The 16,311-nt window shown below is 40.7% G+C and overlaps 1 protein-coding gene across 5 annotated transcripts in view; it reads right to left on the reverse strand.

The window, feature by feature from the left end:
- Window positions 1–16,311, reverse strand: part of FER (FER tyrosine kinase) — a 189,000-nt gene that overhangs the window by 60,536 nt on the left and 112,153 nt on the right. For 4 of the 5 annotated variants that reach the window (XM_033086516.1, XM_033086518.1, XM_033086517.2 and 1 more), the window contains 3 exons: window positions 11,846–11,902; window positions 7,414–7,529; window positions 5,741–5,835 (listed from right to left, as the gene is read on the reverse strand). In XM_033086516.1, the coding sequence (XP_032942407.1) occupies window positions 5,741–5,835; window positions 7,414–7,529; window positions 11,846–11,902 (268 nt within the window). Of the gene's footprint in view, window positions 1–2,780; window positions 3,745–5,740; window positions 5,836–7,413; window positions 7,530–11,845; window positions 11,903–16,311 lie in introns of those variants that run through there. The other variant, XM_033086520.1, reaches the window with a different exon arrangement.

Genomic DNA, 16,311 nt, shown 5'->3' on the forward strand with positions numbered 1-16,311 from the left:
TGAAAATGCAGTTAAATAATCCTGAGTATTGCAATGAATTATAACCCACTTTGTCATGCATGATCACCAAAAAAGAAGTTGGGGGAGAACGATGACAGAAAGAGTAAAAGAGAAGGGCAATTTAGATTCTTTTTTTCCTGTCTTTTTCCACAAAAAAATGAGTTCGCTCTGAAAAGAACAAGAAGCAGGCTCTGTAGCCCCTTCAGCATTTTCCTGATAAATCTTTTCCACATCCCAACAAAATTCAGCATTCCTTTTTCTCAGGTTGTCAGTCTGGACTTTGGCAGTATTCCAGGCAGTCTTTCTGATCATCTTATAAACCTGCTATAAATGAGCTGTTATGAAAATTCATTATGCCCCGTGTGGCCTTAAGAGACAAAAGCAAAAAGTTCTTTTGCTGTTCTGAATACCAAAGCAGCTTCTCATAATTATTTCTCTTTCTTCAGTTTTAAGGTCAACAATAAAGCACAAAAATCCCACTGGGACACAAAGAAAAAAAAAAAAAGAAAAAAGAAAAAAAATATATTAGTATAATGCTATTTTTCAGACTGACTTTACAAGTAACATTCTTTCTTACACAGCATTATAAACTCTTGCATGAAGTTCTGCTCTTTCTCATGGGGCAACCATACCTGACAAAGGTTTATCTACATTAGAAAATTCCAGTGGTTGCAAGTATGCAGCAATTCTCCCTGACCAGCTTTAGGACTCGTGTTGCACATTTACTGCATTATTTTTCAATCAGGTCAGTCAAGTCCATAGGACAATACAAACTCACAGCTCTATACTACCATCAAACTTTTGGCAAGTCTCAACATATGGGGTTTCTTTGCCCAAAATTCATAGGCAATTGTTATTTTACTTCTTTTATCTTTTTTAGGATAAACTGCGTATTTAAAGTTTATCACAACAGATTAATAAAAAGTTACTGTGCTTGGTTATGAAATAATGCAATATTCCTATTTTAGATCAGAAGATGCCAGCAAAAAACCACCAAATGTGACCTCTGCAGTAAACCTTATCAAACCATTATAAAGAACATTCCACTATAAAGCAGTAAAAATTAGGAAGACTATTACAAAGAAAACAACTTATAGCAACCTATATGGTATTCAGAGTCCTTCAAGATACTAACATGTTGCAACAGTCTGATTTATCTAAGCAACAGGTTTTTTAACAGTCTTAATATTTTCAAACTAGGAACCACAGTACCTAGAGAATAGTTATTTCTAGAGAAAGAGTCATAGGTTATACACGAAAGGGAAATCTCTGTGATAAGTTCTCCATTAACAACAAAATGTTTTAATAGAAAGACAATTTCTAAGCAGAGTTGTTTTTTCATTTCTTGGTCTACTAAAAATTTCACAGAAGAAAACCAGGCCATGGTTAAGATTCAGGGGGTTTTATCATTACAGGGTAGTGGGAAAGCCATCCAGCAACTACAGCACTGAGCCCTTATAAGGATGTGAGCTGTCTACTGTATTAGTTAGTATTTCAATGTCATTTAGGTAAAGAAGAATAAAATTAATTATTTACAAGAGTGCTCTAAAGGTTATTGCAAATTTATCCATTGTGCAACCACAAAAAATTTAAAACCATCTGCTTGGCTAAATTCCCTTTTCACAGAGGCTAGCTAGCATAACTTAAGCCTGCAAATCAGATTTGTGTATAGATCTCAACTTAAAAATACACAAAACCATAAGAAAAATAGTTTATTCATTCATTTACCATGGCTATCTTTGTAATTTTGGGAAGGCGAGGGGAGGAAAGGCAGGACAATTTGTTTAGGATTTAAAAAAGATCTTTTAGCAACTCTTTGCAAATTCCTGAATGGTGTTTTTAGGTCACATTTCTTGCATACATGTAACTTTCCTTATATACATGAAGGAAATTGCTGCTACATACATTTTAGCTTCTGTTTATATATGACAAAGAACACTATACTTAGTTTATTTTTTCAACAATTAAAAAAATAGAAAGCAATAATAAATCTAAATTTATTCTACAATAAATAAACAGCGCACACATTCTGTACAAGATGTTCCTTCACACTTGCAGAGAAACCAGCAAAAATACCTGTAGGACAAGACTCAGGAGAGAAGAGACCTGGCTCTCTAAAAACCCAGCCAAGAGCAGGGAGATCAGATGCATTTTCCTATATACGCATCCCTTAAGGAGAGATCTATATAACATACATAGACATTATATTAAGACCTTTTTCTAATGCCTTGGTAGGTGGATTGCAAAAAGGATCAAGTCCTTCCTTCTGTACTGGAGTAATCTATAATGGATTGAGACTGGGAGGACATGTACAGTGAGATCAGCATGACCAACAGCAAGTGAACAGTAAGTCAATGATATTTTCATCTCACTAATATGTAGTTAGTTGTGTTCAAGGCCAGGTGAGATGGGACCGAGCAATCTGTTCTAGTAGAAGGTGTCCCTGCCCATGGCAGGGGGTTAGAACTAGATGATCTTCAAGACCCCATCCAACCCAAACCATTCTATGATTCTATGTATCCATAACATGCTACATTGTTAATTATTCCAGTTAATCCTTCTACATCACCCTTCTTGACATTTCTTCATCACTACGATTCTTACCCCAGGACAATTATAGGACATGTCACTTATGTTAACACCCCCCACACCACCCCTCAAGAAAAGGGTCTACTGCAAAGAATGTTGTCTTCTTTTGACAACTTTGTTTCTCTGTTATTTGCTGGCAATCTTTCGACTATTTTTGCATGTAACAAGGGATGAACACAAAACAAAAGATGTATCTGCAAACTTTCTTTACTGTTTTCACTGCCTTTATCCATATGCATGGTTTTTAATTCTATTTACACTTGCAATGAAGATATCTCTGCAGAGCCAGTTTATGACAGAATCACTAACAGAGTAGCACCTCTCTATGTAAAGTTGTAAGTTTCAAAATACATTCCTAATACCCAAATAAATTAAGACTCGGAATGCAAAGCAGAATTAGCTGCTATGGAACCACACCACAGGAGTCTCAAAAGACACAGTAAGTGTACAGCCTACATGTATTTGGTATATAAAAATGGCAGAACATTTGCAAGCACTAGACAGAAGTCAGAACACACACGAGAAGTCTCTTGTTTTATGGAGATGCTTCTAATTTTATCCTCAGGGAAAAAAACTGTCAGACATTTATAAATTACATGTGTTCTCAGCCATACATTCACAGAATACAATTCTACGTGAAAACTTGACATTTTCAGTTATTAAATATTATGTCAGAGTCAAACTGCTCAAACACCTTGAAACATAAGACAAAATAATGAAGATACTGAGAAGCTTAGTGTTAAGTGGAAGACAAGTTTACCACTATCCTGTTCCTCAAAGGGCAGCACTATTCAGAATGCTATTAACACAAGTCAGAGCACTGTTAACTACAGTTTTTTGTAATCTCATTCAAACATGTCACTAGACAGAGAAAAACAGTAACATCAGAATCACTGCTTCTCTATTCATCTAAGTGATTTGACTTTTCTCTGGCATCCTTATCTTTTCTGCTGATTTGGTCAGTCTCTTGGTGTGCCAAGATGTAAGAGCGTGTGGGAGGCGTGATGGTTTGAAGGCAGTCCCGTGTTTATGAGGGCAGAGCAGAGCAGCCAGCCCTGGGGAGTTACAGACCATTGAAATAAGGCAACAATTCTCTTTGCAAGAAGCTTCTTTCTGAAGCAAATTCAAATCCAAGAATATTTGGATAGACTTGAACTGCAAAACAGGCATGAGAATCAGAGAAAAATTCTCACTCAATTCCTCCTCAATTCATTAGCATGTTTCAACAATTTGTACAAGGCTCTGAAAAACCTGAACCAGAACAATAAAGGTGTTAAAAGATCAGGATTTACTTTTATATTCAGAGATGTCTGGAGAAGCTGATTACTAAAGTACCCCTTAAAATAGAGGACACTGCTTTCAGTCCCGTTTTAATAAAGTTATTGTGCATACCACTATAATAATCTAATAAAATCGAATTCAATAAAGGCAGAAAACTCCAAAGGTCAAATACTTCATCAGTGCTCTCATTCTACAGCCAGTATTCAAGAATTATAAGCAATCTAAGTCTTCCTGAATAAAATGGCTCTTAAAGCAGCTTGTTGTATAATTTTGAAGACAAATCCAGTGATATATAAAACAAATGCACTGTTGCAAATTAAGCAGTACTGGAGGCTACCAAACCAACACATTTTCCAGTTGCTAAGAAAATCAACAAAGAGGTGAAATTGCCCAAAAGCTGTTAACACCCCAACAATTTGAACTTCACTTTAGCCATTGTTAAATAAAATTAACTCGATTCCAAAAATATATCAAAAACCAAACAATACATTCTGGTAAAGAAAAAAAAAGTATATTACTAAAGGTCACCTAAACATGAGTGCAGTAATTTCATGAGTATAAGCCGCACCCTTTTGACTAAAATTTTGGTCCCAACCCAGAAATGCAGCTCATACTCCGGAGCAGCCAATATATGGATGAAGTTCAGAAATTTGCCAACCCAGAAGTGCGAGCCGCGAGAGCCACAAAGCCCCGGCAGCCGCGGAGCCCCGCCAACCCCACCATCCCTTGCATCACCCACCGCGTCCCTGCCCGGCCCGTGCCTGGGGCCGTGCAGTGTTGCGGGCACGCTGAGGCCCTGCAACCCCCGGCGCCACTTACCCCACGCACATAGCGTGGTTGCGCACCCCAGTGGGCCTGGACTCTGTGCTCCTGCCTGCTGCTGCGCAGCACCGGGGGCAGGGGCTGGGCAGCGGCACCTCCGCCTGCAGGGTCCCTCCAGGTGGCTTTGCCAGGCTTGCAGCCCCCGACACTGGCGGGCCCAGGCTCCACGCTCCCGCCCTCTGCTGCGCAGCACCCGGGTCAAGGCACTGGCCCAGCCAGCGAGCAGTGGGGCTGCCCGGCGCTGGCACCACCCCAGCACCGGGGTGGGCTGACATGGCACTTGGGGGTCTCCGCTGCTCGCCAGGAAACTTTCCCACCTGCGGCCCCCGCCACCTCTGACATCCCGGGGAAGCAGGTCCCCAGCCTGCCCGGCCCCGCTGCCCTCGCCCCCCCTGGGTGAGAGCGGAGCCAGCAAGTTTAATAAAAGTGAGTGATTTTTCTCTGTATTGTTTTTAGTTTTTAGGCTGCGTTTAAAGGCTACCCCAATCCGTGCAAAATGTTTGAAAATTGAGCACCTGCTGGTAAAACCCATGATCTCATGATTGCTACTAATTCATTACTTTGTGGCCCGCAGATCCTCGCTGCGAACGAAAGTGCAGCTTATACTCTGGTGTGGCTTATATATGGACAAAGAACGAAAAGTTGCCAACACCCAGAAGTGTGGCTTATACTCTGGTGCACCTTATACTCATCAAATTACTGTAATTAAAATTGAGACATTACCCAGACATCAAGTTTCTTTAAATACTTCATAATATGCACTACCTAACTCTATTTTTAAAAGAAATACCATTTAATATCTCATCAGGAAAATAATTTAGCTTCTTTTTTCTTTAAAGGCTATAGTAAAATTCTCAAAAGATTTGTGGAGCTCAACCACTCCAAAGCTAGTAGAACTCAGCATTTTCAAAGATTTGCAACACAGATGACTTTCGACATCAGACACAAGAATGCAGAATAAGATAAATAGGAAACAATAAATTTCACATTATGGAAACAATGAAACCTATGTAAATATGTTGGGGGAAAAAAGCAAAAAAACAATTACCTGGAACAAGTTCCATAACGATATATATAGGCTGTCGTTGAGTGCAAACTCCTATAAGTTTTACAATATTAGGATGATCATACTGTTTGAGTATTCTGCAAAACACAAAGTAAGTTTATTATATTAATAAACTTTATTGTACAGGGTGATTAAATATTACAGAAAAAGATCTTAAACCCTTAATATTACTTTAATGGAGGATGTCACTATTGTTATCAAAGAAAAAATATGATTACTGTTATCAAAATCAATGTAACAGATCAATCACCACTGTGTTTGAAATAAAAATCATAACTGATTCCCTAATAAATAAAATTATTGTAATTTAACCATTTGTCTATGTGAAATTTATCTATATAACTGAAAAATGGCCTGACAGGTTTGCAGTTTCTTAAGAACTCTTGTATTTAATCAGAATTTCGGTGGTGGACCAGAAGCAGAACTACATCAAAACAGCATGCACAGCATGCCTACATGCTTCTCTGCTGCACTGTTCAAAAGCACACTTGTTCTAATTTCAGTTTGAGAGATTAATTAATAAAATATGTTTTAGAGGACTTTGAGGACAGCAGTTTTGAGAATTAAATGAAAACATTTACCTCTTTTGACATAATGCTTTAATAAGAACATTTTCAGCCTAGAACAGCCTTTTATGATATGTAAGTGAAATGAAGAGCAAGAAAAAAATTCTACAGAGAGCTTGTAACTTTAATGTTCCTTCTGATACTTGCTGGCTCAAAAACACTTCCTCTTTTTCCCCTTTTTCCTAGGATCAAGAGTAAAATACTAACTTTCCTGGTACACACATATTTAATGAAAAATAACACATTCAATTTTTTCCCATTAATGTCAAACTGCTTAACAAATCACATATCTCTGCCATTGCCAAGTTGCAAGTTGTTTAAAGTGATGCAATAGATAGGGTGGCTGATCTTCATTCTATAAATGCAGATAGCGTCTTTTATTTTTCAATACTGATCATACTTGTTTGAGAGTGGAAATTAAAATCTATGAAGCTTCATCGCAAGAAGAAGCAAAGTAGTTTCAAAATTATGACATGTATCTCAAGACAGCCCTCCCTCATGAGTTTCAGAACCTACCCATGCACATCAGCTGTCACTCAGAATATTTTGCACATTGTGTCATGAGCGTAACTTGAAAAAAAGCATATAATCTCATGTTGATTGATGCAGTATAAAACACCTGTACTGGAGCAAACTCTTCTTACAAAGAGAAAGTTCCTAATGGGAATTTTCCCCACTACAAAAATTAATCTGGGCAGATTTGATCACCTCTATTAGCCATACATGTGTGGCAAGAGGTAGGCCTGGTATAATCACACTTAAATTAACATCTTCTACTCTTCTTATCCCAATTCTCATGGCACATCTAAGTAGTTCTAAATGAAAGCACTTAAGATAACAAAATTTTATTTTACAGGCATGGCTTCCTTTGTCAAAAGAGATGGTTTCAGCAAGTGCAGATGCTACTGCATTCACACACTAAAATTGCCAGTGTTCAGTTACCAGGGTGACAGCTGTGGAATGTACTGAGGGAGAGAAAGGAAAGAAAAGTTTGGCAACAGCTTTTTTAAATTTTTCAGGTCAGGTTTTGTAAATGCATCTGGTGATAAAAACTGCAAAAACTGCCACAAGTAATTTTAGAGAACCTACCTGGCTTCTGACAGAAATTTTATTTTCAGTTCCTGAGGAAGATCTTCTTTGCAAGTTTTTACAGCAACAGTAGTTTTATCCTTTAATGTTCCTTTATACACCTCACCAAAATTACCCTGAAATCAGAGTAAAGAAGATCCTTCTAGGTAAATAAAATCTTAATGAATTACCTGAAAAAATAATGCAGGCAGCTATTGAAACTGGAACAGAACTTTGGAATGTGTTTAAGAAACCAAATGAGATTTTCTTCCATCGTCTACCCCAACCAAAGCCAAAGCTGTTCATTCTGACACAGTACATCTATTATATGGACACAGTGTATGCATTTTGGTTTCACCTTGCTGGAAAGAGGAAAAAACTACCATTAATTAAGTAATTAGGATTTTCTCATAAAACCTCTTAGTAATTTCTCAAATCAACTGACAGTGATTGTAGTACTTTGTTCTTCTTATTCTTACTCCTGTGCTCTTTCATTTTCACACTATTGTATTTTGTAAATAGTTTTTAATTTGCAGTCTGAAAGAGACCAAAAACTAATCTCAAAAACTGTGACAAAATAACACAAACATTCTCATATATAAGAAAGAAAAAATGGAAAATACAAATAATGAAAATATTGAATATTAATTTTTATCATAAATAAAACCCACTGCAAAATGTATTGTTGTATCTAGTAATCCAGAATTTCTTTAAAAACCAAGTTCAGCACTGCTCTATAAACGCAAATCAGCAAGGTTTCCATTTGGACAAGACTTTAGAAAACAGCACCTGTTATAACAGACATTTTAGGTAGTGAACAACATACACCCAAGGCAAGTTAGGGTTTTTTTTTCAGCTTTCATAGAAGAAAAATGAAGTAATAAATTCCATAATATAAGTGTCCACCAGATGAATTTTTTATTTAATAAAAACAAAAAGAAAATTAATTAAGGCACAAATTGAAGGAAATTGTGAGGTATAAAACACTGGCATCAATGAAAAAAACTCTCAAGAGAAGGAAACAAGAAGAAAACTATTGATCTCAAACATTTAGTTAAGCTTTGTAGTTCCCAAAGAATAAGCATAACTCAATTTTGAAACTATGTCGGATTAATTTCCACATATACTACACTTCTGTGTCCTGGTATCTGAGGCTTCAAGTGACTTCAAAAAAGTCTGCGGGATATGTTTTCCTTCCTTTCCTGAGTGATGATGATTTCATTACATCATGCAGATGAATTTTGTGTTGCCAAAGAAAGATGACAGAAGAGTGAAAAAAGAAACTCACAATATAGTAATGAGCAATTAGCAAGGAAAGAAATGTAGGGTTGAACACATCTGCGGAATTTTTTTCATTACCCTGGGACAAGATGTATCTGGCAAGTGAGGCTTAGGATCTCTGGCAGCCCTTCTAAAGAACTTCCAGAGGCTAGCACACTACCTCTCAGATCTGAAATAGCATCAGGCACCCAAGGTAAGCAGATGAGTTGCTCCCAGTCCACTTTTCTTCTACCCTTCTGATCAGAAGTATTTAACAGTGAAACCTGAACCCACCCTAAGCCTTATTTAAGTCTTGAAAATGCTTTAATTCTATATTGAAGTATTATCAGATACATGCTTTTTAGTATAACATATTCCTAGTATGCAACTTTCATTTTGTGAAGTATTATAGAATTAATGCTGAGTAAATAAACTGATGATTCACTCTTGAGGTGAAGGAAAATCATCTTTCCTAAAGCTTGCATCTTTTACACATTAAAATTTCATGGTTTCTTCCTCATCTTTTCCAAGCCACTTAAAGTTTTGTAGACTCTTTTAGATTTCTCACTTCTGTGGTGAATGGGTATACAGTTTAGTTCACATTTTGTTATACAGACGCCGTCGTTCACGTCATTCTTATCTTTTTTAGTATGACTACATCTTCTTAGAGATGAATGCATAATATTCATGCTGTGTTCCAAGAAAAATTTTTAGCCTGTTCTATATTTTTAAAAAAATATCCTTCTACAATCAATTCAAAATTCTCAGTTGCCTTCAAAGAATGTTAAAAATGTTTCATGCCAAAAACATGCAATACACATGTAAATTGAATTTACTAAAATGCTTTTCAAATTGCTTTAACTGTCTTTAAGCATCAAAAGTAATTACAGTAATTTCACGAATACAAGCCGCACCAATTTGACCAAAAGTTTGGTGGAAACCCGGAAGTGCGGTTAATATTCGAGGGCGGCTAATACATGAACAATATTCTAAAAGCTGCCAACATGGAAGTGAGAGCCCGCGGCAGCCCCAAGCCAAGCTGGAGCCCGGCCGGCCCCGGCTGAGGTGGGAAAGCCTGGCAGAGGCGGGGCCAGCAGTGCGGGGGGCGGGCGGCAGAGCCTGGGCCAGCAGGGCGGGGCAGGGGGGGCGGCAGAGCCCGGGCCAGCAGGGCAGGGAAGCCTGGGAGAACTGGGGCTAGCAGTGCAGGGGAGCATGGCAGAAGCAGGAAGCCCAGCGGGTGGGGCTGCCTGGCAGCGGGGGAAGCCCAGCAGACTCAGAGCCAGCAGCGTGGGGGAGCCCGGCAGTGCGGGGGCCTGCAGTGCCGGCCAGGGCGAGCAAACGCGGCGGCGGTGCAGACGGGAGGGGGCGGCCGGCGAGCCTGGCGGCGGCCACCCCACTGGCAGAGCCTGGCAGCGGTGGCAGCCCTGCCGGCCGGGCGAGCAAACATGGCGCGGGGCAGCCGGCGTGCCTGGCAGCGGCGGCTGGCCCGCCGGCAGGACGAGCAAACACGGCAGCGGGGCGGTGCTGACGGGAGAGGGGGGCCAGCGAGCCCGGCGGCGGCGGCAGCCCTCCGGCCGGGCGAGCAAACGCGGCAGCGGGGCAGCCGGCGTGCGTGGCAGCAGCGGCGGCTGGCCCGCCGGCAGGGCGAGTAAACGCAGCAGCAGGGCGGCCGGCATGCCTGGCAGCGGCGGCGGCAGCTGGCCCGCCGGCAGGGCGAGTAAACGCAGCAGCAGGGCGGCCGGTGTGCCTGGCAGCGGCGGCGGCGGCGGTTGGCCCGCCGGCAGGGCGAGTAAACGCAGCAGCGGGGCGGTCGGTGTGCCTGGCAGCGGCGGCGGCGGCTGGCCCGCCAGCAGTACGAGCAAACGCGGCAGCGGGGCGGTGCTGATGGGAGAGGGGGGCCAGCGAGCCCGGCGGCGGCTGCAGCACCACCCGGCCGGCCCCGTCGGCAACCATGAGCGGGCCGAGCCTGCCTGGCCCCGCCCCGAGCCAGTAAAGCCTGCTATGCCGCGATCCTGTTACTAATTGGCCCATTTGTGAAAGCTGCGCACGGATTCTCGCTACGAACGAAAGTGCGGCTAATATTCGGGGTGCGGCTTATCTATTGACAAAGACAGCAACATTGTTGAGGCACCGGAAGTGCGGCTTATACTCCGTGCGGGTTTGTATTCGTGAAACTACTGTAATATTTACTTTTTAGCAATTCAAAGCTTTTTTGTGGCTGGAACATCTTTATTTTTCTCCCTTGATACTGTTAAAGAATGTGAAGATCTTGTAGTACCTGCAATTTATGAAGGCACAGCTCATTCTGGTCATACTTTTTGTCATTGTACACTGACAAAGAGATTTTATCCCTGGTAACAGAAGTTTATGGCAGTATTTAATTCCCCCACTTCCTGAATTTCTTATTGATCTTTTTAGTGTATTTTGTAATTAGAACACAATTACTGCTATGATTTGTCTCTTCCTCATTTAGCCTTATTTTTTTCATTTTTTGGAAAATCTTTTCAAACCCTGTGTCCAGAGTAGCACCCAAAATAGTCTTTGCAGGTGCAAAGTTGCTAAAAATGTGAGGAGATTTTAAAGACTTGTAGCTCCTAAGCAGACTTCGTAAACTACATGTTTATGAACTACAGGAGAAGTAATATAAGATAATTAATTCGTATTAAAATATGATACGATATGATACGATATATTAATTTATAAGATAATACAATTAATTTCACAAATAAGATTGTGAAATTACCTAATTTGTGAATGAGTGAAAATAATCATACACAAGCAATTAGCATTTGTTTTAATAATGATTTAGTCATCTCATCATATCAAATTTTATACATAAATACATAAACATACACCTATATCCGTACATGTTTTTATTTATATTTTGCAACATTTTTCTCAGACTACAGAAAATAAAACAGACACATCATGTTTCATAGAAATCTAGTTAGCTCAAAACCCTTCCTAAAGAGAAAAATAAGCATGCTAGTCACATACTTTCAGCACAACCATTATAATGTTTATTAGCAAGTGTGATTTACATCTGTTTAAAGTATAAAGCTGTCTTGTGTATTAGTGTAAAAAAAGACATAAAACTGCATACCACAGTAATTTAAAAGAAAAGGTATACAGGAATAGCTTAATGATTACAGTAAACTCACTCAAATGTTATTTAGCTCACTCTATTACTTACTTTGCCCAGTAGTTCCCCCAGTGTGACATCTTCATGATTGAGAACCCATTTCTTATCCTATGAAAAGGAAAAAAGAATTTTCAGTCAGTGCAAATATGCAAGATACAGTTTCTCTAAGATACATTTCAGTAGAAATGGAGCTGAAGAAGTATTACATTTAGAACACTCAATCATGAACATTCCAAGAAGTTTTAAAGCTAAGCATTTATAATGCAAGAGTTTAGAAATCTTGCTATACAATATAATAGTGAGTGATACCAAATAGCAAATTTTTGTTAGAAATTAAGCCAATGTGATGGTATGTACATAGATAAGCACTACACAAAGATTCACTCAAGTTCTGGAAATTATATTTAGCATCCTGATTTAAAAAATTTGTCAAGTGAAAATAGATATGAAAACTTCATTTTAGTATACAAAGCAACTTACTCCTAAATCAAAAAAATTCCCACGTTTTTCCTCAGTGCACATGGAAATGAACTGATCTTTCGACTGCTCAACAAGACACATATTTGCATCTCTTACATCTTCTCTGGCAGAAATATTATAGGCAACTGCTTGAAAAGATAACACATGCCAGATAAGCATTTTGTCCAGGCATTGGCCATCCCCCTGTGTTGGGCACCTGCATCCAGTCTGGGCCTTCTCATTCAAGAAGGCCACTGAGGGACTGGAGTGTGTCCAGAAGAGGGCAGCAGGGCTGGGGAAGGTTCTGGAGCACAAGTGTGATGGGGAGCAGCTGAGGCAGCTGGGGATGTTCAGACTGAAGAAAAGGAGGCTGAAGCCAGGTGGGGATCGGTCTCTTCTGCCACATCCCAAATGAAAGGATGAGAAGAAATGGCTTTAAATAGTGCCAGGGGAGGTTCAGATTAGAAATTAGAAAAAAATTCTTCACTCAGAGAGTGGTTAGAAATTGGAGTAAGCTGCCTAGGGTGGTGGCAAAGTCAGCCTCTCTGGAGATTTTTTGTCGAACGTGAATTCACCAAATCAAAAAAGGGGTGGGGATCATTGCTGTCGTGGTTTCTATGCTTTTGTTCCTAAGTATAATGCCACAAGTGTGCATTCTAAAGACTCTCTGAATGCCTTTATTAACCCAAACTCCCAGCACACAGCCCCATCCCAAGAACTCCAGAACCTCACCACCATGCTGCATGATGGAAACCAATCTTTACTATTTCTCTTCCCTGTGTGGGAAACTGTGAGACTTAGGAGGAAATTCGCAATATACAGTAATTTTTTTCCCCCTATACACAAGATTATTCTTAAAACTACCACTTCACTGATCAAACATCACAAGAAATGTATTTCCTTCATCTCCTCCTTTTGATACTTTTTGCTGAATGTCTCATTCAGAAGCTGTTATACTACAAACAGATAGGAAGTGCCATTAAACTGCATACTCTTTTAATAATAATACTCAGGTTTAAGAAAACAATTTGCAAAAAAAGCTGTAAAAACATTAAACACACAAAAATGACTACTTAGAGGTATTAACATCATGGTTTTTACAATTGAAATGGGGAGGGGTAAAGCAAAAAAATTAAAGAATTAAAATTTGATTTTTTACTGCTTAACTCGAAGAATTCTGTACTTCGGTGAATACATTTTTTAATAAACTGACAATATGATATTTCAAAAGCTTGTTTATGAAGGAAAAAAAAAATCTGATTAATTATTCAGAGAACTAACCAAAGAAAATAACACCTTAAACTGGAATCAAATAATCTGTTGAAGGGTTTATCATTGCATCTGTACATTAACCATTACCAGTACTTTTTATGAAAGCCTGCAGTCATTTCTTATAGCACTTTAACTCATTTGTTAATTTATTGTGCTTTTGCCAGATTTTTCACAATCAAAGAGTAATTCAAAGTTTGATAAGCTGTTTGATGTAACTCCTATAAACTACACAAAAGCAGTTTCTTCAGCAGACAGTACAAAAAAAATCTAACAGAAGAGTAATGTACATTATACCAGTGTACAATTCTGGCACTAAAAAAGAAACAAACCAAATTTTCTAATTTGCCATGTGTTAGATACCAATCTAAATAGTGTTCAAAACACATTGTCATTCATTCAGATAAACTGCCTTTAATAAGTAAAGTATAATATGAACAGTAAGGTCAACAACAACAAGACATTCTACACTGCAAGTTTGCGGTCCCACTAAACCTACTTGACTTGCCCTGAGTTTAATATGACATCATTCAATAATCTGAATAGCTGTCAATAATTAAAAACCTCAATAAGGCAAACAAATCAATGGATAAATAAAAGCACATCATAAAAAAAGGTTATGTAATAGTCATATCTCTGTCTGATCATGAAGTTCATGATCTCCTCTAAGTGCTTAATTCTGATTGTGAATAAAATGTAAGGATTTTTTCCAGTTATCAAATGCCATTACTCTACAGATTAATTATGTGTGCAAACGACAAAAGAAATATGACAGCAAAATGGAACATACAAAATGTTCTTGAATGTAGATCAACAGACACTTTAATGCACATCAGTCCAAGTCACAGAAATTTTCATTTCAGTAGTTAGTTGCTTCTAAATCAAACAGAGCAAATCCAGCACATTTTTGTACCTAATCGAACTTATCTGAGTGACAGCGAACAGAGCTCCTAAGACTATTAATACCCATTACAATTTTATCCCGAAGGAAGCTGTTTATGATGCAGCCTCTTCTTATGACAGCACTATAAATCTCTCTTTACCTTGTGCTTGTTCAGATTTTTCTCTTGTTAATTTTGTACCTCAGAATATAAAAGCGCTTTGGGAAAATTCAGTCACACAAATTAGCACTTGAGGATACTAATTTTTAATCTTAATTATATATCTTATTTCCAAATGGAATTACGTGGGAAATCCACAAGCTTTACGACATTCTACGTAATTTCTGTCCTCTGGCTTCCCCCGGGAGGAGAAACGCAATTACAGTAATTTCACGACCATAAGGCGTACCAGACTATAAGGCGCACTCCCCCGGATTCAGCAAAATTCGCAACTTTGTAGATCAGATAAGGTGCACCGGACTATAAGGCGCACTCTTTTTTTGCAGCGAGGCTCCGTCCCCAGCTCCCCCCGCGCGCTTGCTGGCCGAGGCCCCGCCTCAACCCGGCAGCCATTGGCCCCTGGGCCTGCCTGTACCTGGCAGGGCCGGGCTATGCCCGCCGCCGCTCTGGGCAGCATCCCCAGGGCCCCGCTGTTCCGGGAGTTCCCTGGCGCTCCGGGTGTCACACACTCCCCGGCGCACTGGGAACCCCACACTGCTGGCGCACTCCGGGAGTCTCCTGGCGCTCCGGGTGACCCAATGCTGGCAGGCTTGCCCTGTGCCGCCGCTGCCCCGATTAAGGCGGCTTTCCCCCTCCCCGCGCAGCAGCCACTCCAATTCCGGCGGCTTTCCCCCTCCCCACGCGGCAGCCGCTCTGATTCCGGCGGCTTTCCCCCTCCCCGCGCGGCAGCCGCTCTGATTCCGGCGGCTTTCGCCCCCCCCGCGCGGCGGTCGCTGTGATTCCAGTGGCTTTCCCCCTTCCCGTGTGGTAGCCGCTCCAATTCCGGCAGCTTTTGCCCCCACCGCGCGGCGGCCGCTCTGATTCCGGCGGCTTTCCCCATCCCCGTGCGGGGGGGCGCCCTGATGCCGGCGGGGTCACCCCAATGCCGGCGGCTTTCCACCTCCCCGTGCAGGGGGGCGCCCCGATTCCGGCTGCTTTCCCCCTTCCTGTGTGGCAGCCGCTCCAATTCCAGCAGCTTTTGCCCCCCCCCCCCCCCCCCCCCCCCACCGCGCGGCGGCTGCTCTGATTTCGGTGGCTTTCCCCCTCCCTGTGCGGGGGGGCACCCCAATGCCGGCGGGCGCACACTTCCGGGGTGACAAATGTCGCAACTTTGTACATCAGATAAGGCGCACCAGACTATAAGGTGCACTTCCGGTTTCAGGGGAAAATTTTAGTCAAAAGGGTGCACCTTATAGTCGTGAAATTACTGTACATGAACAACACATTTCAAGCACAGGTTTACTAATAAGATGCTGGGAATCCTATCAGTGTATATTACCTTTGGAGGTATCTATACATCTGTTGTCAAACACTGAGAAACAAGTTGTCAACCAGTCAATTCACGAAGGGGAGAACTTGGTCAGCCTTGACAGTTACCCTTCCCCAATAGCCAGGTACTTGATAACACACATCACACTGAAGGTTTTTATATGCAGCAGCTTGCTAATGACTACCTTTCCAGACTCCATGCAGCTACCCAACACACTTGTCTGATTTCAACAAACATAAGCATTGTCAAAGAGAAGAGTTATTTCAAAAGTTAATTGTAACTGACAAAAACCAAACCCCAAACAGATCAGTAATTAAAGAAATAAAACTTTCATTTGTGAGAAGGAATACTTAAAAATAACCAGAGATGTCTCCTTTTACTCATAAAATGAAGTATTCTGGGTATACAGCATTCTTTTC

This window comes from Catharus ustulatus, assembly GCF_009819885.2.
Source record: "Catharus ustulatus isolate bCatUst1 chromosome Z unlocalized genomic scaffold, bCatUst1.pri.v2 scaffold_29_arrow_ctg1, whole genome shotgun sequence".
Lineage (NCBI taxonomy): Eukaryota > Metazoa > Chordata > Aves > Passeriformes > Turdidae > Catharus > Catharus ustulatus.